General features: G+C 36.6%; 1 protein-coding gene across 3 annotated transcripts in view; it reads right to left on the bottom strand.

Moving 5' to 3' along the window:
* LOC121314193 (semaphorin-5A-like) overlaps window positions 1–22,058 on the bottom strand; it is a 135,888-nt gene that overhangs the window by 66,761 nt on the left and 47,069 nt on the right. For all 3 annotated transcript variants that reach the window (XM_041247203.1, XM_041247204.1, XM_041247205.1), the window contains exons 4-6: window positions 19,407–19,452; window positions 4,333–4,395; window positions 2,208–2,306 (exon numbers count right to left, since the gene is read on the bottom strand). In XM_041247203.1, the coding sequence (XP_041103137.1) occupies window positions 2,208–2,306; window positions 4,333–4,395; window positions 19,407–19,452 (208 nt within the window). The remainder of the gene's footprint in view (window positions 1–2,207; window positions 2,307–4,332; window positions 4,396–19,406; window positions 19,453–22,058) is intronic.

The following is a 22,058-nucleotide window of genomic DNA, read 5'->3' as shown; positions in this document are numbered from 1 at the left end:
ATAGTACTGACAGTAATGAAATGTAGAAAGAAAAAGCTTTACTTGCAATTGTGCACCATTAAGCATCATTTTATATTTGTAAATTGTTGTTATAAAAAAAAACAATGTATTTGCAGTCTCAAACAGCCTTTGTATTAAGGTGGCCTTTAGCAAACTTTGACTGTAGTGTCAAACCAATACTGCATCCTCTTTCATGAGGGTAACCTTCATTTAGAATGAAGGAATAGCATTTCCCTGGTATAAGATAATAAAGTCGAGGAGAAAAGGCAGCTCTATAGTGTTTGAAAGGTTATGTCAGCTGGCTCTACCCAGCTTTATTGTACTTTGTGTGTGTAATTTTGTTTCTAGTACAAGATACTAATCCCTCAACTCCAGTCAAGCCTATCACTGCAACCAATGGCAGCCAGATGGTAGTCTTTTGTTTGCCATGGCAAACCTGACATCCTTCATTTTGTCAAATCCAATAGTCTTGCTGAAACATTGTAGGTGACTTAAAAAAATGAATCAACTGTTGCAAGTTTAACAGCTGTTTCAGGAGGCCAGGGCTTCTCATTTGTTTTTTTAGGGTGACAATTCCAATCGCGGTTAATAAGGAATTACATTTTTGCATCTGGTAGCTGTTTGGTAATTGTTATTATTTGCGGTGCAGAGAAAGTCGCCGCTATTATCTGTTATTGTTTGGTATTATTTGTAAAAACTGTATGAGGATGTGTGACTGATCAGCTACTGATTAATTAACTAGCTGACAGTCAAACATCCTTATTAAACACATGAGGACTACGGCAGAGGGGTAATAAGATAATTACTACCTAGTTAACCCCTTGGCCATAACAGAAGACAGGAGACAGGAGAAACAATTGCTATTGCTATGTATGCTGGTTTTGCAACCAGCATACTACTTGTTACTGTTTATTGTTTGCTTGTTTGTTTGGCCAATGTGCCTTTTTGTTTGACTTTGTTTTGTTTAAATCTTTTGTCTATTATTTAATAAAAGCACTGACCGCCGTAGCATCTCGGTTGTCACCTGCCAGTAGTGTTTTGTTTTCTGTTTCTGGTCTGATGTCACCCCTGCAGCCCTCTCTATCACAGCATCCCAAGCAGTTACTTGTGCAAGGCATCCAATCACACACACACTAACTGTGTGGAAGGCCCTTTTTTTTATTAACCTCTGTATCAAGGGAGAGACAACCTCATTATTTCCTTTTCCTTTATTATGGCTGTTTGTATTCTGTCTTGCTTTCTACTTAATGCAAATGTTGCTCTTCTTACCAACTGATCACCCCTGTAAACAAGATTCTCATCAGAAAAAATGATTTACATTAATACTACTTCCACATTCACTGAAAGCAGGTTTCAGTTTTGTTCAGTTTTTTGTAATTTTTAGGGCCACTGCACATGATCTACACTCTTGCATTCTACTAATTTAATTTGACCAAATCGATCCATGTAAGACAGCTTTCCACAAATCGCAATGTACTTTTCTACAGTGATGAAGACAGACTTTTGCTCCTCTACACTTTAATCAGGCTGGGCTTCAGTGGTTGTTCAGGAGTCTAACGGCGCACAGATACTAGTGCATCGCTTAAGCTGGAAAGAAAAGTTTACAAATTGACCTGTGATTTGTCCACATGTATTTTGATATCTAACAGTATAAACCATACAATTTCATAGGTTGTAGGCCTTTGTAATTGTCAGTTATAAGAAACGGAATGCTCATCCTGGTCTCATTGTGCATTGTACCAGTGCAGAGTGATACAATTAAGGCAGACACTTTTAAAGACTTAGTAATGATTTGCTTGTTATATCTGGTTGCAATGGTACAAGAAGATAAAATATATGCTGCTAGAAACCAAGCAATATGGAGTGGCCTAAAAGTACAATCTAAATTCTAAACGTTACTGAACCCCATGTGGCAGTGACGGCAAGTACCCCAGTTTACTCTTTACTAAAATAGAAAAAAAAAGATCATCAGTATGATCAGTATTCAGTAGTAATCCTCGCATTCAACAATTAATCAGGTCTGTAACTATGTTATTTAACAAATTATTCATTTTATAGATATTTGCCCTCCACACAACTTAAAGGTCTTAACATAATCTTCTTTTTTTATTTCAGTAGAAGAAAAAAGGCTAGACACACTGCACTGCTAATGGGCTCTATGCCTTGTTCCTCAGGATACGAGCGTAAAGTAAATTGATTTTCAGTACCGTGCGATTGGTGCAAATGGGTGTAAATGCATTGGTTCCACAGGTAAAGAGCCAGTCTCCATTTACAAGAAGAACCCGGATGTAGTTCTGGCATTCTTCCTGCAAAGATACAAGAAAAATAATGTTACATTCCTGCAGTGGTTCAGCTAAGAAACAAGAAATACAATTACAGAACTGCCTATACATTAAGAAAAAAAGCTCCAGGATACATATGTCAATATGGCGCAATGCACTGTAAATAAACAAACTTTAGTTCATATTGCCACTGTGCTAAAAAAAGAAGTGATTAAGGGAACGGGAGGACCCACCGATAATCCCTAAATCAAGAAGTGGCATTTTTAAAACAGATTAAATAATTATTTAGTTTGATTGTAATGCTGTATCCAGTGCATCCTAAAGCAAATCCATTGAATTGTATGGATAATTCTCTCTCTTTTTTTTAAATTCTCATCATTTTATATTCTACTTTATAGACAGTAAATATTTTGATAGTCCATCACACATACATTTATGATAAAATTTGTTAAGGGTGGCTAAAAAGATGTAAGGTGAGGCAATATTCATAACCACCACTGTACAGGAACCACTAAATCTAGAAATAGTAGTTCAACTTGTTCCTCTAAATTACAGTGACCTTGGGACATGATTAGTTTGAAATGTTTGTGGTTTACAGAATATTTCCATTAATCTTACCTGTTATTCACTTCTGTTCTCTATATAGATTTCAAATGTCCAATTTTGTAAAACACATGTTAGTGTTGCACTTCCTTGGTAAAACAACTAGTAATATCTTCACTGTTGAAATGTGATTTGATTGACTGCTTATATCACTGGGTGAGGTAAACACACTTCCAAGTGTCATGAAGGGTCCCCTAACAGTCCGATTAGGAGGAATGAGTATGTGCTGATTTTGCACGTTAGTTCTGTAAAGTCCAATTTCTGTGTTATTGTGCATATTTTAGCTTTTTAGTCACCTTCCCCTTTCTTAACAAAGGTATTCTTACTGCAACATATCCTTTAAGTCCTGATTTCAAGAGTGGCCTTCGTACTGTTGATTTGATGGACAACGACACCTGTGCCGTCTGCCAGTTCTGTTATCAATTCAGCGTTTGTCTTCTTTCTATTCCTTAGGGATATTATCTTCAAGTATTGCTCATCCTTGTTAGAAGCTTTTTGGGTCTTCCAGTTCTGGGTTTGTCAATTACTGTTGATGTTTCTCTGTACTTGTTGATTATGCTTCGGATACCACACCTTGAAAACCGAGTGATCTGAGCTATTTCACTCAATGTTTTTCCTTCTTTGTGCAAGTGATGGTTGTTATAATAGAAGAAAACACTTGTGGAGGCTTTGAGTAAATTGTTGATGCTCATAATGCACAGTAGAAAAGTGCAACATGTCTTTTGCACAGCAGTGTATATTGTAGTATAACAGTATTATTTCCGAATGGGCTGTCTGTTATTAACTGTTTGTAATTGTTGTCTTGTCTTTTGTGCACTGTACAATAGATACAACAAAATACTGAGACTCAATTCCCACAATGACCTACCCCCCCCCCCCCCCCAATCCTCGTCCTCTGCTAGAACACCTATAGAGCTGCTTACCCTTAACTTAATTCAACCTGGGCATCCTGGGTTAATAACACCTAACACAAGAATATTTTTAACACTAAACTAGCAGACAGCTGTTTAGTGTGATGAATGGGCATTCCCATAACACAGTACAATACTAAAATCTCATTCTACCTACTGTCACGCCCAGTCCCACACACTGTCAAGGGCACTAACAAACACATACATCAACCTCCTCAGTCCTTTTATCCATTTAAATAGAAAAGCATATTGTACTGTACAAGGTAGGTTTTTTTGGCAGTAGGGTCGAATATCTGTGACAACTGCACTTATATATATTATCCTTTTTCATGGGCACAGGAACTGATGAGGTTAAGCCAGGATGTGAAATTAGTGCTTTCAGAAGGCAATTCAACCTAAATGTAGTCAGGGCTCAATTTAGGTTTTCCAACACTTGAAACGCACAAAAGACTTCATTTTTGAGTATTTTCTGAAGCTGACAAATTCAGGATGTGAACCTGTGAGCACCTGTCTCTAGTGGATGTATTCACACCTACCTCTGATTTGCCTTTACTGAAACATGCTCTCTTAGTAAACTTGTCACACTCCCATTTCTCCTCCTGAAAGAATAAGAAACAAATTGCATGAGATGGATGTAATTGTACAGCAGCATTTAATCTAATTTGGGACGTTATGTTTCAAAAATGCTAAAAATGCCAAGCAGTGACATTACCTTTAAACAGCTGCCAAAGCATGGACACAGGAAATATAATCAAGCTACAGAAAGAGAGGTACTATAGTATAAGCCTTTCATAGAGTGTGGTGGTAACAGCAATATCAAACATAAGACCATTCTATATCCTCTATATAACTCTTGAGTTACCATATAAAAAACCCTGTTTGGATGGATTGAATAACTTAGTCAGGAAACTGTGTTCTAAAGTGTTGTTAGTTTCTTTACAGTCTACAATGGTTTCATCCATATTCAACTTTTATTATTCGTCAAAACATACAATCTGATTTTTTATAAGATCTTTTCTTTAAAAAAAATGAACAAACAACAGAGACAATATCAAGACAACTAAAACAAGTTCACATTAAAACGTTAACTAGGACACTGTCTGTTTCTTTTTTATGGTGAGCTTGACATGCATGCTACTCTGTTCATTCTGCATAGAGATTCGAGGCAGCTAATGAAAGGATATTACTGATTGGTTTGTAAGATTCTAGAGGGTCAAAAGCAGGCAATTGCTGTTGTCTGTTGAGAGTGAATAAACAAATCAATGATGCTTTTGGATGCTTTTTTACGATTTACAACAAAAATACAACATAACACTTTATTTTATGAACTGTCACTTCAATAGAATTGTGCAGTGATCACTAGGTAATGTGAAAAGTACAGCATTTAAAGAAATCAAGTAAATCAACACGACTCACCAACAAGTTTCTTCTTATATTATTTGTAAAATGTCAAAGGTCACATGTTTTATTTTTAAATGTGAAGTGCATTATTATTATTGAGTACAGTAATCATCTCCTATACAGTAAGCTGAAAATCTAAAATTAATTTCATTTTCAAATAATTTTCTTTTTTTTTTTTTTTAAATCACAGCAGGTTTCTTACAGTTAAAGTAGTTAAAGGGCATTGGTATTTATATTTGCTACAGATTGCCTGTTAAGATAGGATTAACATCCATTAAGAAATACATATAAAGCCTACATTTACAAATCCAATGGAACAGGTAAGTCTTAGAATGGACCACGTATGTACACTCTATGGCAATACTACATTTAAAGTATACTTTTCCTGCCATATCTCCGACTTCAACAGTGAAGTGCTTAGCCCTTAATGGTACTGTGGCAGAGCACAGCTCTGCTCTTTAGAAATTGGCAGGGATGGGGTTAAATTCCCCTACCTGCCTGGGTTCATTGTGTTCAGGTGGCTGGGGTTGATTAGAGGATTAGTTTAATTAACGATCAATCAGCACCCAGCCACCTGACATAAAAGGAGGCCTCTGCTTCTTATTTGGAAGAGGGAGCTGAGGAAGCAGATTGGTTTTTTAGTTGTTTGGAAAGTTTGAATCTAGTGAAGGCATTGCCCAGCCTGGAAATTGTTATTTTTGTAAGTTTTGCTTTTTGTCTTTCTTTTTGTGTTTAAATTGCTTTGTTTTGGCCCTTGTGCCCTTTCATTTTTGTGTTTATTTATAATAAAATAGTTATTTTTTTGAACTTCAGACTGTCTCTGGGCCTCTATCCACTCACCAGCCTGCCACAGGTACAGAACACCTATGGGTATCTATGGGCTAAGAAAGTATGCATCAGCATTTCTACATTTTCCCCAGTAAACAGAGATGTATATGTAATTGAAATTCTTCCAATACATCTTCACAGTTCTGTAATCAAGGTCAGCCAGCATCTTTTATAAAATGTTTGCTGTCCATGAGCAGAAAAAAGTTAATATTTATGCAGTTTATTTATTCATTCTCTCCTTATTGTATGGAAAAAAATAACCTCCCAATGGATTAAGAATCAATGTTAACTGATATTGCACCAAATTCTGTTACTCATTGCATTTTTCATCATGAAATGAATACCATCTAGTTGGCAAACCATAGGATCAGGAAATCTGAGGAGGGGGGAAGGGAGGGCAGGCAGTGTGACTGTAAAATTGATGAGCACATTTGGGGAAGATGCAGTCCTATTGACAATTTGATTGTCACTGTTTTGTCATATTTTCCTTCCTTGATGGAAATTTATTGAAGCTTCCCTGTCCTCAGCAGTAAATAATCAATGTTAGAAGCGTTACGGAAGCAGAGAGGTCTACTTTAGATAGAGATCAAAACATGAGAAGATCCTGCCATCTTTTAAAGTTATATAAATCGTACTGGTACTCTTCACCAGGTATAATCAATTATTCAATTAACATAAGAAAAGAAATAGAGAAATACAGTAGATCCACCACTGTGAAGATCATTAAAATAGACCCCAGGATCTGAGATCTATTCATTTAAGAAATGGTTTACGAAGGTGTTTATACCAATGTGCAATGTGAACGATTTTTTGAGACAAAATCAAATAAAAATGTAAATCTTAAAAAGCAAAAAACTGCATGCCTTCAAATGGATTTCACTGTATCTCCCAAAGCAGCCATCCTATTTAATTTAGTTTTTTGTGTGTATGTTTATATATTTTCTTTCTACCACTTTCAAAAATGCCAGACTGCCCACTCATGAAATAGGCAAAGAATTAATGGAATCGTTTCCTAACGAGAAAAGCAAATGCCATTTTGTTCAAACAACTATGCAGTCATTGTCAATGCAGGTGGGTGAAAGCAAGAAATGTAGCTTGTGGGTGGATTTGTGGAATAGCTAAGATATATAAAAAGCCATATTAAATACAGCATACCAGACATGGCCATAAAAACAGATATGTAGGGTTGATGTGCTGAATGGTCACCTCTCGTCTTATTCTTTTTTTTTTAACACGTTCCCTGGAAAGCACAGCTGTCCATCGGCTTATCTGATGTGCCATTCTGTCACTGGGAGCGAGGGCTGATATCATTCTAAGAAGGACTTACAGAGCTGTAAAGCCATCGAAGTTTGTATCTACAGGGAAGCTTCTGCAGGAATTTAGCCTCTAGATGTTCCAATTCAGATTGCACGATTAACAAACTGTACGCTTGTAACTCATCACCTTTGTCAGCATTTCAACTGATATCCCAGACTCACTAAGCTTTACTGAGTATAAAAAAAAACTCAAAAAGTAAGCAAAACACACATGACAGGAAGAGGTACTGTATTTTCATGTTATAAAGCCTACTGAATACAGGGCAATTGAGAAAATACATTACAAATACAATTACAAAGCACAGAGCTGTAGATAATGTTTTTGATAAATGACTTTACTTTTTCTTCTCCTAAGCTCCTTCTGAATGATATATAGTGTATCAATCTATCAATAAATCAATCTTTATTTTATATCGCACCTTTCATAGTGGCCCACCATCACAAAGCGCTTTACAAGATGCAAGATGTGAGCTTTATACGTTTCTTAAAACATCAGCAATACACTGTAAATTGTTTCTTTTTATTAACAATAAAGCTGTCCTCTGTAGTTAATAAAAGAACATTATGAAGATGGTCATTATACAGAGATCGTCTGGTGATAGTGGTGAGGGGAATATTAATATACACACACACACACACACACACGCACATATATATATATATATATATATTCATCAAAAACACTGTGGACTTAGAAAGCCTTTTTTTTTTTGCAATTACACTGCAGCAAAATGAAACAATTAACTTGAGGTAATCAGCTGTCAGCAGAACACTTACATTATTTCCAAAGCTTGGTAATAGAAGCAGATTGCAAATTCAAATCATTGAATAATGAATATTAATCAACAGAAGTTTCACAATGACATACTAAATAATAACTTAGAGAGTTCTCCTCCAGCAAACAATGACGTATCCATCTTCATTTAACAAAAGCTTGCACAAAGCAATATCTGGATGCAGGAGAATGCATAAAGCAACTTTTTGGTGCCACAAATGTTTAATGATAAATGAGTAATTACTATTCAATAATACCAAAAAGAAACCTAGGTCTAAATTAAATGACAGCTATGGCACCGCCATAGCCGTTATAAAGTATAGCTATGGCAGGGCCATAAAATTTAATTTAATTCAGGCTCTAGTTTTACAACTAGACCAAACTAAGCATGAAACACAAACACTTCACATTGAAACATTTGTCTAATTTTAATACATACATTACCTTTTATCATTGCTGTATTGAATATTGTATGATTGTGTGCTCTATATACTAATTATGGATTAGTTGTATAATTAATATTAGTTAACCATTATGTAATCAGTTAATGGTGTCATGGCTAATATATACATACTGTGAATATAAATATATCGATTAGAATATTTAGAAATGGTTAAAAACAGTGAATGTGATATCTTTATGGGGTGCCTCACTAAACCATATGATAAAAAAGATCTGAAAGATCTGCTGGTAACAAGCATCCATGCTGACAATAAGCTCATCTCTGACAGCGTATCCACGATGCTATTGTATGTAGACTGAATACATATAGAAATGTATTTAGCATACAAGAACATGGTGTTGCTTCTAGCCCCAGGGCACTCTGTAAAAGATGTTTCACCACACAGGTTTGTGACTTGGATAGAAAATTTAAAAAATACATATAAATGGATAAATAAATATCTTGCCAATCTGATAACTGTGCTAGGTAACAGTAGCTCCTAGCAAGCTGTCAGAGATAAGAAATAGCTCTCTTCCCAAACAAACCCACTTGTAGCGCATGTATTACTGCAGACAAACGTATAACATGCCTGGGGAAACAGCTGTGCGGAGCTGGAATTTAGGGCACTTTTCTGAGTGAGCAGTGGGCTCTATTTCTGAAGCATAACTCAGCCTGTCGACAACGTGATATTACAGGCCTCCCTCCCAATGCTAGGGTACAGGGACGGATTGGAGCTATGCACACAGCTGCTGAGTCCACAAGCCGGTAGTTTAAAAGCTTGGCGCTTATATATATATATATATATATACAGTGCCTTGCAAAAGTATTCAGACCCCTGACCAATTCTCTCATATTACTGAATTACAAATGGTACATTGAAATTTTGTTCTGTTCGATATTTTATTTTAAAACACTTAAACTCAAAATCAATTATTGTAAGGTGACATTGGTTTTATGTTGCGAAATATTTTTAAGAAAAATAAAAAAAAAACTGAAATATCTTGCTTGCATAAGTATTCAACCCCCACACATTAATATTTGGTAGAGCCATCTTTCACTGCAATAACAGCTTTAAATCTTTTGGGGTAAGTATGTACCAGCTTTACACACAGTGTCGGAGTGATTTTAGCCCATTCTTCTTGGCAGATTTGCTCCAGGTTGTTCAAGTTGTTAAGCAGACTGAAGCAGAGTCTCTTGCAGTATTTTCTTGTATTTTGCTCTATCCATTCTTCCTTCAATTGTAACACGATGCCCAGTCCCTGCTGACGAGAAGCATCCTCACAGCGTGATGCTGCCACCACCATACTTCACTGTAGGGATGGTGTGTCTTGAGGCAAGGGCAGTGTTAGGTTTGCGCCACACACAGTGTTTTGAGTTTGGGCCAAAAAGCTCTTTCTTGGTCTCATCTGACCACAAAACCTTTTCCCACATCGCAGCTGGGTTACTCTCACGCTTTCTGGCAAACTCCAGATGTGCTTTCAGATGGTACTTTTTGAGTGAAGGCTTCTTTCTTGCCACCACCCCATACAGGCCAGTGTTATGCAGAGCTCTTGATATGGTTGACTGGTGCACCATTACTCCACTCCCAGCCATTGAACTTTGTAGCTCCTTCAAAGTGATTGTTGGCCTCTCTGTGGCTTCTCTCATAAGTCTCCTTCTTGTTAGAGCGCTGAGTTTTGAGGGACGGCCTTTTCTTGGCAGTGCCTGGGTGGTGTGATGCAGCTTCCACTTCCTGATTATTGATCCAACTGTGCTCACTGATATCCAAACACTTGTTATTTTGTACCCTTTCCCTAATCTATGCATTTGTATTATTTTATCTCTAACTTCTGTAGAATGCTCTTCGGTTTTCATTTTCCTTCAGATTCACAGCCTTACCAAATCCTTCAGCAGTGGGGTTTTTATCCAGAAAACGTGACAGCAACTTAAATGGTTCACAGGTGGAGGCCAATGGTAAGGTAATTGTGTCCTCATTAGGGCAATTTCTTTCATCGGTGCAAACTGGGAACTTCCACAGTACAGGGGTTGAATACTTATGCAAACAAGATATTTCAGTTTTTTATTTTTCTTAAAAATATTTCCCAACATAAAACCAATGCCACCTTACAATAATTGATTCTGATTTTCAGTGTTTAAAAATAAAATATCAAACAGAGAGAAATTTCAATGTACCATTTGTAATTCGGTAATATGAGAGAATTGGTCAGGGGTCTGAATACTTTTGTAAGGCACTGTATATATATATATATATATATATATATATATATATATATATATATATATATATATATATATATATATATAATTATTATAATTAATTTTAAACAATAGCGTTTGACAACAGGTTGGTTCTCTTCCTCTCTTTGGTGCTTACACTCTTGTGTAGCAGGCTCTGTAGGCTGAGGCCTAAGGCTCAGGGTGACAGAGACAAAATGAAGTGGCAGCTATCCAGCCAATCTTTTAAACAGTTTGGCAAAATAACAACCTCTGATTGGTTAAACAGCATCACATGACTGCGTATATTTAGCGTATAGAACGGTTTGCATACTAATGAGCCGCTTCACACTGAATAAATCATACACACCACTACATTCAGAATTCTTATTAGTTATAAAAGCACTGCCAAAAAATAGTGACATTCCACCTATTTCCATTAATATATTTGGGGATGAAAACAGATAACTGGTACAACACCAATTTGCTGAGTGAAGACAGCAGCCCACCTGAAAAAAAAAAAAAAATAAAAAAGTGCACAAGCAACTGTCAAGAGTAGGCACATAACACTAGATGAGGAACAGCTAAATGAAATAGAAGAAACCTAAGACTGAAGAAACACTAAAAAAACAACAGCATGGGCTGTAAATGTACTGTTAAGACTGGCTTAAAGAAAAAAATATGGGCATTCATTTTAAGGAAATAAAAATTCTCAACAACATTAAAGGGGATTTTATGCCAGTGCAAGAAGTTCAACTGGCAACCAAAATTCAGTCTCCAGTCTTATAACGCTGAGACCTGGGCTAAATAGATATTTTAATAGTTGAAGTGTTAACATCTCTGCTGACAGCAAGTTTAAAAATGTGCTCCTGTCAGTTATGAAAAATTTTATAAAAGTAAGTAGACAAGACCAGACACCACCCCCCCGAATTACTGGCCTGAATTTGAAGCGTCTGTGGGAAACTGAGGCACTGTCTCCTGACACCGCGGTCAAATTGGTGCATAAAGTCTGGTTCGATCTTAAACTTAATCTGTGTGCCTGGCATATAACGAGCTCACAAACTCACCTCAAGTTCTGGCTTCAGCATCCATCGCAGCTGCTCTCCTGGCTTTCTCAGTGTTATTTTAAACTCCGCTCAGATCATCAACATCATTAGCTTGTGCTCAATCCTCTAGTTTCAAGATGCCGCTTTCAATGCAGAAATTCACAATAAACAGAGACGTGCAATGTATTTTTAATAAGAGAACAATAAATTAAATGAAATTAATTTAAATGTGGGACTATATTACACTGCGGATGTATACACAATTTAAGTTTCTGGTTTTGTCTTAATTTAAAATGTGTCCTAATTATTTTAATTATTTTAATTCCCTCAAATGACCATTTTCTGACGTGCAGTTCCGATGATATATTATGCCTCGGGCCTTACCACAACCCCAGGCGTGATATATATCATGGGAACCGCACGGCCTGTCATGGTTTATACCTTACATTATTATTATTATTATTATTATTATTATTAATTTGCGAACGACAATGTTCCTATAATCTTTGTGGTGGTATGAGACACGTGTATAATAAGATTGCCAGTGTAGAATAAGAGTGATGATAAAACAAACAACAATGGGGTCTAGATTTAAAGTTTTATATGCAGAAGACAGGGAGAAATTTGTGGAAGAGCAAAATAACGCACATACTCATAGAAGAAAATAAAACAATAAGTGTCATACAGTATAGTAAGAAATTATCTCAGCCACATGCCCTCCTTGGGATGTCATTGTTGGGCAGTTTAGACTGATGGCCCTTAGAAAGCAGAGTCTCTTATGATAAAGAAATCATCCAACTCCACCCTCTGAAAAAGCCAAGCACATTTTCTGCTCCAGTTCTTAGTAATACCTATCATTTTCTAGAATCTCTCCAACCAAAAAATACTGAAAAAAATATTGAAGTTTAAAATTAATTGTTAAAAGAAACTGCTTATAAGGAGGGCAGATGGGGATTTTAATAACCCCCTCTCAATAGCATGATGTTTTCATCACAATTTGATGAATGAAAAATGTAAGTCTGTGTGACAGAAAGATATGGGATATGTGACAGAAAGATAATGAGTTCTGGTGATAAATCTCCCACCCAACCTGTGAGGGCGCTAAAGAACGGGAGAAGTATCTGGAAGGCTGGCCTGACAGTTCATTTCCGGGACCGGGAAATTGGTCAGCCTGGAAAGAAGTGAGACTTTGTTGTAAGACCGTATTGACCTGAAAGGTAAACGAGGGGCAGCTGTAAGTAATAAGGCAGCTGCAACCATTTACCAAGATGTCATGCTGGATTAAATATAGGGGCCAGGGTAATGCTGATCTTTTCCTTCGTTTGGGTAAACATTTGGGGAGAAAAGGATCGAGAGAGGAGCTCTCAGTGTTAAAAGAATTACGTGTTGTGTATTGGTGTGTCTGTCTTGTTAATTGTCTGTGTTTTCACCTATACACAGTTAAGCGCACCCCCGGAGCTGTCGCCAAGGGTCAGCACTGTCCGGAGCACCACTGCACACCACACTACTTGCACTGACAACCAGCACGACTGCACTCACCCAGGACTGGTGACCGTGTGTTTGTTTTTTGTTCGGGACTGTGCCCTGTTTTCGTTATCCCCGCGCTTTACACATTGTTGTGTATTGCCGGGGATTTATTATTTTACGGTCGCCAGACCTGGAATATAAATAAAACACTTTTTCACCGGATTACCATTGTCTGCCTGTCACTCCTGCACCGCATCACCGCTACACCTGTTCCCCTTCACCAGCCACTTTGCCACAGTGTGGCATACATAAGAATGGACAGATAGACTTACAGATGGCGCCACTATATCCCTGAAACCAGAGTATATCCATCCTCAATGGGGCATCCAAACTACCCCTGTTATTTAACTTATAGTAAAAAGACAAAAAGGTATATAGTACTCAGAAAAAATATATAATCGTATTAGAAAGTGTTACAAGCCAATCAGTCAATAAAGCTATGCTGTTGACTGCAGCACTACAAAGATAAACACTTCATTAGGTGATCCGCTTAACAAAGTTTGCTGTCTTTTAACTTCAGCAACAACATCAACATTGGTCACAATAAATACAGCCTGACAATGAATCAGCTTGCCAGACACCAGCAAAGCATAAACAAATATAGATAAGCTTTCTCAGCAAAAAAGAAAAGACATGTTTTGGAAAATGAGTATGAACAGCTCTGTTCTTGTTCTGTATCTGGTGTTTTTCTCAAGTAATTATTGAGTACTCTCTGTGGTAAGTACTGTAGTTTCCATAGCCAAGTCAAACATAACACTGTAGCAATGCATTCAATATGCAATATATATTTTACACCCCCACACTCCTGCAGATATAGATAGATAGATAGATAGATAGATAGATAGATAGATAGATAGATAGATAGATAGATAGATAGATAGATGTGTATGTATCTCAATAAATCTCTTATTTTCCAAATGTAATGTAGACATTGTATTAGCTATTGTTTTCTTTGAATGACTATTTTATAAATATTGTAAATGTTCTTGCTTTTCACAGTGTGCTTGGTTTCAATATGCAGATACAACTTTAAGATGTTTCATAGTTTAAAAATGTGAATGACAATAATTAAATGGCATCACATTAAAAGTTAAAAAGAAAAAAAAGAAACAGAGATAAGAAAGAGCAATCGTAAGCTTCTCTGTACTAAAATTAATGGAACACTATTACATTTAATCTCAAAATCATTAACAGCAATAACCCTAGATCCATTTTATAATAACAGGCACAATAGGCAATTTAACTGCTCAGGATTGAAAGGTCAGTGGCAGGTGTTACTGCATTCATTGACTGATGATGGCTCCAAAGATTTTGAACTGGTTTCAGTTTCTTTTATACTCCTTTTCAAAACCCCAAATTCTTGTCTCAGAAGAGGAAAGGTGCATGTGAAGGAGAAGTCCCTCTGCGTGTCACCCGGATAGTACAGGCCAGCCATCCATTAGGTCTCACAGCAGCTTCAGGAGACCCAGGCACAAGCCCTTCTCAGAATGAGAAGTGGCTGCACTTTCTCCAGAACCCCCCTGCTATTCCTGATTCAACAGACCTCCTTGAACAAATGCATTGCAGGCTGAGGATAAAAGAGCTTTGCAGCTTCTTACTACATTAAAAAAAGAAAAGTTTTCTTCAACTTGTCAATAGCCAACTCAGAAAGAAACACTGCGAGGGAAATGTGGTATTTATACGCTGCATGGACACTTGTTGCAGTGCATTTCGTACTTGATTGTCAGTGTAAGTGCTTGTGGTTTTCAGGAGTTTAAACATCTAAAAGCATCTGATATTAAATAGACAAGGTGATGTGTATGGTGATGTGCAAGACTGTATGTCTGATGATGCCTGTCCACGATGTTGATGCATGGCATGGCAAATCACCAATATGCAGACAACAGCATTTCACTTTATTTCAAGGTCAGGGTAGACATTTAATGGTTTATGTATTTTTTTAGCTTGTTAAAATACTCTAATTGATGAATATTTCTAAAACTGCAAAGAGAAAATGCAACTTCTTTTAAGACAGGAGTGCTAAAAAAAAAAAAAGGAGCTATCGGTCTGTGTATCTACACCGGTCTGGCTTCTTGGAGCCAGAACACATTTGTTTCAAGACTAAACATTTATATATATATATATATATATATATATATATATATAAGGGATATATATATATATATATCTAGATGACACACCGAATGGTGGTCCACAACAGGTAAGATTTGTGCAATTAGATTGTTAGCTATAATCACTTTAAGCCAAGCAAGCTTTAATGTTGGTCCCATGCATTCAAGTAAAGGGACATTAAATAGGAAAGTGTCTGAAAAGAATGATGCTAGACGTTAGCTGTTATGAAACCTGTTTGGTTCTATGAGGTTTCTGTGCCAGATTAATAGAGAAACGAGTGGGATGAATAACTTAAATAAAGTATTTGCTTTTGATACAATTCATTATTTTGTCACTCTTGCAAAAAACTGAACAAAAAAAGCATGTGTAATACCTATTCTAGGGTATCCAGTGGTTAACTTTTTTATTTTTTATGCCTGCATACCAAAGTGATGCTCACATTTCAACATTAAAAGCCCTTACAAAACACTGAACTAATAATATAGGTGTCATTTCAGTAAATTAACTTTTACCCTGTAGGCCTTCTTCAAGGTGGAATGTATTACCTTTTAACACGAGGTCACCTGCCAGCTTTAAATCCTTTAAACTACAATAAAGCACTACCATTTTTCTGCTCTTTTTTTCAACTTTCAAATTTCAACAGTGGCTCTTTTTGCAATGAGGTCCTAAATAACACATTCAAACAGTTCATGTATAGAATTGCAGCATAGACTTTTCTCTTTGTATTACTATTTTTAAATACTTATTTTCCATTTCCTGCAACATAGCTAAAATATACCAGAAATGTATTTCATTAAAACTAACTGGGGATTAAAATGAATATAACTAATTTGACTGCTTTGTAGCTTGGAGAATGTGCTACCAGGCTTAGTTTGCATGCGGTGAGTGGGTGTTCAGCATGTAATTAAATTATCCAAGGTATAATGAGTTGGTAAAATGTCCTACAATCTTGCAGCCACATGCTTTGCAGACGAATGCATCTCAGTGCTTCACATCAGGTCAATTCATATGTCACCTTCCAGTCATCAAGATTTTACTGCACCATCAAATTACCATCTAAAATTAGCCATGGCACAACCATAGCCTTACAGCAGTGCAGAAGTTTGTGGATTCAAGTCCCATATCTGGCATTCATTGAATGTGGGTCTTCAGTTCTACAATTAATCTGCTGCTTGAAGACTTGGGCAGCTAAGTGTCAGTCACTAGCCATGTCACCCTTTTGTGCACAGCCAAAACAAATCCCTTTTAACAGCATGTGTTCGATGAACCTGCATATAGGCTTTACAAAAAGGGAACTGTTGACAAAGGCACCATTCTGCTGATCCAACTGTAAATCCCTTTATGGTTATGCCAATATGTGTGTGTATATGTATGTATATATATATATATATATATATATATATATATATATATATATATATATATATATATATATATGAAAGTTTACAAACGAGAGAAGGCCATTTGGCCCATCTTGATCATCTGGTTGTTAGTAGCTTATTGATCCCAGAATCTCATCAGGCAGCTTCTTGAAGGATCCCAGGGTGTCAGTTTCAACAGCATTACTGGGGAGTTGGTTCCAGACCCTCACGATTCTCTGTGTAAAAAAGTGCCTTCTATTTTCTGTTCAGAATGTCCCTTTGTCTAATCTCCATTTGTGACCGCTGGTCCTTGTTTCTTTTTTCAGGTCGAAAAAGTCCCTTGTTTCAACAGCGTTAATACCTTTTAGAATTGTGAATGCTTGAATTAGGTCGCTGCATAGTCTTCTTTGTTCAAGACTGAATAGATTCAATCCTTTTAGCCTGTCTGCATATGACATGCCTTTTAAACCCGGAATAATTCTGGTCGCTCTTCGAAGGGCCAGGCTAAAAGAATTGAATCTATTCAGTCTTGAACAAAAAAGACTATGCATATATATATTGTGGCAAATCTGGAGTTAAGTATGAATGGGCGCACATAAACAGTAGCAGAGATCCGTAAACAAAGTTCTACACAACACAGTAATACGGTATAAATCAGGGCAGAACCTGATATATTTATTTTCCACTATCCAAAGGCCAATCAAAATACAGACAGTGTTTGGTACACGTTACAGGTTCAGAGCAAAGTTCAGGTTCAGGCAACAAGTCAGGTAGTCAAACAATCCAAGGTTGGTAATCACAAGCAAACAGCTATTAACAGCACATGCTTTCCACTCACTCTCCCCCAGCACAAAGTTGTATCCTTACTCCTTCACCAACCTGTTGTGGGCTGTACCTTTTTATAATGATTTATCCTTAATTCTGTGACATCATTTCCCGCAGTGAGGTGGTCTGGGAAATATGAAGTTTCCTTCGGGTCAGCTATGTTACTTCCAGCAATGTGAGGTTATAGTTTGCAGCAAACTTGCCCTCACATACCTCACATTAATGACTCTACCCCTAGCTTTATCACTATATATATATATATATATATATATATATATATATATATATATATATATATATATATAGTCTAACTTCACTATAACAAATCCTTCTTATAACAAACACCCTTTTTTAACGATTCAAGCATCAAGAACCATTTTTTTCATGGAAATTATCTGTATTAGAACAATCACTTTCACAAAATCTATCATAAACTATCTTAGTTGTGACTGGCACTGAACTTTCTCCAGTGTGAATGTGTTATTCTCTCAGTGAAAACAAAGATCTTGGTAGGCTAATTTGAAGATAAGGCTGATTGATAGATAACCTATTGTAGTGCTAATCGTTGCCATCTTCACACAAACAGCAACCACAGCAACACGCATGAGGCGGTAAATAGATTGAAACAGCGTGTATTGAGTAAAGCAGAAAAAATATGAAGCAATCTACGCTGAATATTCTTTTCAACAGAAAGGTCATGTAATTACTGTATTCAGCATGTAAGTGTACTTTTTTCCATGTCTTTACTGTTTTCTTTTACATATACAGTTTAAATGTGGATCAATTTGAATTTATCTTAAAAGAACAGCTGTATAGTGTATAAAGATGTTCAATTCAATTTTGGCATTTCTTCATATTTCTGATACAACAAATTTCCAAACCCTACTATAGTGAACAACCTGATATAACAAACATTTCTCCAGGTCCCAGGGGAGGGTTCGTTATAATGAAGTTAGACTGTATATAGCATATTTCCTTCACAAAATTGGTTTGCAGCTGGAACCAGAAACAATTGCACAGCCCTCTGTGGGTTAATCATTTCCCAACATGTGTACTGCTGCTACCCACTACAAATAAGTAATATATATATAAATTGCACAAAATGAAAAAGAGCTGTTTCGCATAGTGCAAACCGCAAGCACACCAGGAGCAAGCGATCTGTAATTCACATTGCCTTTCAAAGGTTATTTGGTGTTCAAAGCTTCATCATGTAGGCCAGGAGTTTTCAACAAGAAAATAATGCTCTTGAATTTTTTTAACGGTATTATATATTCTCTAAACCACTTGCAATAGAAAAACAAGGAAAACACAAGAGTCAGAAAGTGCAAAGCGACAGAAAGTTATACAGAGTCCCTTTGCATCATTTTTATGCTGGCTTTAATAACAAAAAAAGAACTATTATTGTTAGTAATTAATTATAGTTTATAATGAGGTTAATGTTTTTGATACTGTAAACATTTTAAACGGCACACATAATTATGCTGAGCTGGGAAGTAAATAGTAACATGATAAATATTTACAGTGCAAACTATTTTGTATTATTTATAAACCCCTGGGCCATTCCTCAGTTTATCTTCCAGTTCTTGTAATTAAGATATGAGAAAGCTGGGAAGGATATTTTTTCTTAACTCTTCTGCCCCTGACATGCCACTGTAATTTTCCAAAACAAACAGATTCTACAAACATCTTCTAGTGTTTTATCTAGTGTGGTTCACCTATTTCCGGAAAAAGAGAGAGAGGAAAAGCAGACATATTTCACACACCTGGATCAGTGACAGGTCCTCCAGACGTAGCCTAAAGAGATGGTTCCTGAAAACAGAGGATAAAAGGTGTTACTCACTTCAGACTGCCCAGAAAATGAGGCACACAACCTCAACACACGAGCATGTAGCCTGAAGTCAGGACTTCTCAACCTGCCAAATGGGACATTCCTGGCAACTGATAATAGAATTGGCTGAAAACAATAATTTCAGATGTCAACCTGTGTGACTTATTTGTTGAAGGACCTTCAAGATTTAAAAGCAGCTAAAATATTGCTATTTATGGTACCTCTCTTGAGAACGCTGCCGCCCATGTGTTTCAAACAATGAAGAAATACGTCAGCCAAACTTCAATCAGCTGGAAGTACTGTCTGTAAGCCTGGTTTATTTTGCTCTCAGCCTCTGGAGAGTGAAGATCGTCTATTAACGGCTGACAGATAAATGTCCCTTGTGAAACATGAAGCAAAGGATAGGGACCACATGATGCGGATGAAAGGTAATTCATTGAGATAACATAAATGAAAAAATAAAACTATAATAACAAATATTGGGACAATATCAAGGCTTGCTTCTGGGTAGCATACATTGCAAGGATTATCCAGTTGATTCTAGAATTAGATTGCAAAATTTGCTGGATTATTCAAGCAATAAACACTTGAGATGGAGAATCTAACACATTTGTGACTTTAAAAGCAACATATATACAGTATAGCACATGCTATTCAGTTCTAATGGCTAGATTCTTGTACCCATTTACTTTTTTTACCCATTACTTTTCACAAGTTTTTACAAATACAGACAACATGCCCCACATGTCATCCAGTTCCTATCCAGTTTTAAATAACTTTAGCATAACTGAGGCAGAAGTGTTAAAGGGACTAGGAGCTCTTCAAAGAAACAAATCCCCTGGGCCGGATGAGATCCTCCCAGTAGTACTCAAAGAAATGAAAGAAGTAATTTACAAACCGCTAACCAAGATCATGCAGCAGTCTCTTGACACAGGGGTGGTACCGACAGACTGGAAAATTGCAAATGTAATACCGATCCACAAAAAGGGAAACAAAACTGAACCAGGTAACTACAGACCAGTAAGCCTGACTTCTATTATATACAAACTTATGGAAACTATAATAAGATCCAAAATGGAAAATTACCTATATGGTAACAGGGTCCTGGGAGACAGTCAACATGGTTTTAGGAAAGGGAGATCGTGTCTAACTAACTTGCTTGATTTTTTTGAGGATGCAACATCGATAATGGATAATTGCAAAGCATATGACATGGTTTATTTAGATTTCCAGAAAGCTTTTGACAAAGTCCCACACAAAAGATTAATTCTCAAACTGAATGCAGTTGGGATTCAAGGAAACACATGTACATGGATTAGGGAGTGGTTAACATGTAGAAAACAGAAAGTACTGATTAGAGGAAAAACCTCAGAATGGAGTGTGGTAACCAGTGGTGTACCACAGGGATCAGTATTAGGTCCTCTGCTATTCCTAATCTACATTAATGATTTAGATTCTGGTATAGTAAGCAAACTTGTTAAATTTGCAGATGACACAAAAGTAGGAGGAGTGGCAAACACTGTTGCAGCAGTAAAGGTCATTCAAAATGATCTAGACAAGATTCAGAACTGGGCAGACACATGACAAATGACATTTAATAGAGAAAAGTGTAAGGTACTGCACGCAGGAAATAAAAATGTACATTATAAATATCATATGGGAGATACTGAAATTGGAGAAGGAATCTATGGAAAAGACCTAGGAGTTTTTGTTGACTCAGAAATGTCTTCATCTAGACAATGTGGGGAAGCTATAAAAAAGGCTAACAAGATGCTCGGATACATTGTGAAAAGTGTTGAATTTAAATCAAGGGAAGTAATGTTAAAACTGTACAACGCACTAGTAAGACCTCATCTTGAATATTGTGTGCAGTTCTGGTCACCTCACTATAAAAAAGATATTGCTGCTCTAGAAAGAGTGCAAAGAAGAGAGACCAGAATTATTCCGGGCTTTAAAGGCATGTCATATGCAGACAGGCTAAAATAATTGAATCTGTTCAGTCTTGAACAAAGAAGACTACGTGGCGACCTAATTCAAGCATTCAAAATTCTAAAAGGTATTGACAGTGTCGACCCAAGGGACTTTTTCAGCCTGAAAAAAGAAACAAGGACCAGGGGTCACAAATGGAGGTTAGACAAAGGGGCATTCAGAACAGAAAATAGGAGGCACTTTTTTACACAGAGAATTGTGAGGGTCTGGAATCAACTCCCCAGTAATGTTGTTGAAGCTGACTCCCTGGGATCCTTCAAGAAGCTGCTTGATGAGATTTTGGGATCAATAAGCTCCTAACAACCAAACGAGCAAGATGGGCCGAATGGCCTCCTCTCGTTTGTAAACTTTCTTATGTTCTTATGTACTCTAAATCTCCCATTTTCTTCTGCAATGAAAACAATTCAAAAACAACTAAAGATTACTTAAGTCCCAGCATTACATGTCTGATGTATTTAATTCTGGTTTGGTAACACCTCTTTATAACATGATTCTAAAAAAATATTCTAATGATGATTTGGAGAAAATAGATTTGAGAATCTATCCCTAAATGTAATCTGAAAAATGATAAAATGCAACAGTAACCAGAGGAAAAAAC

The sequence above is a fragment of the Polyodon spathula genome, chromosome 4 (genome assembly GCF_017654505.1).
Source record: "Polyodon spathula isolate WHYD16114869_AA chromosome 4, ASM1765450v1, whole genome shotgun sequence".
NCBI lineage: Eukaryota > Metazoa > Chordata > Actinopteri > Acipenseriformes > Polyodontidae > Polyodon > Polyodon spathula.
This window is presented reverse-complemented; position numbering and strand designations above follow the sequence as displayed.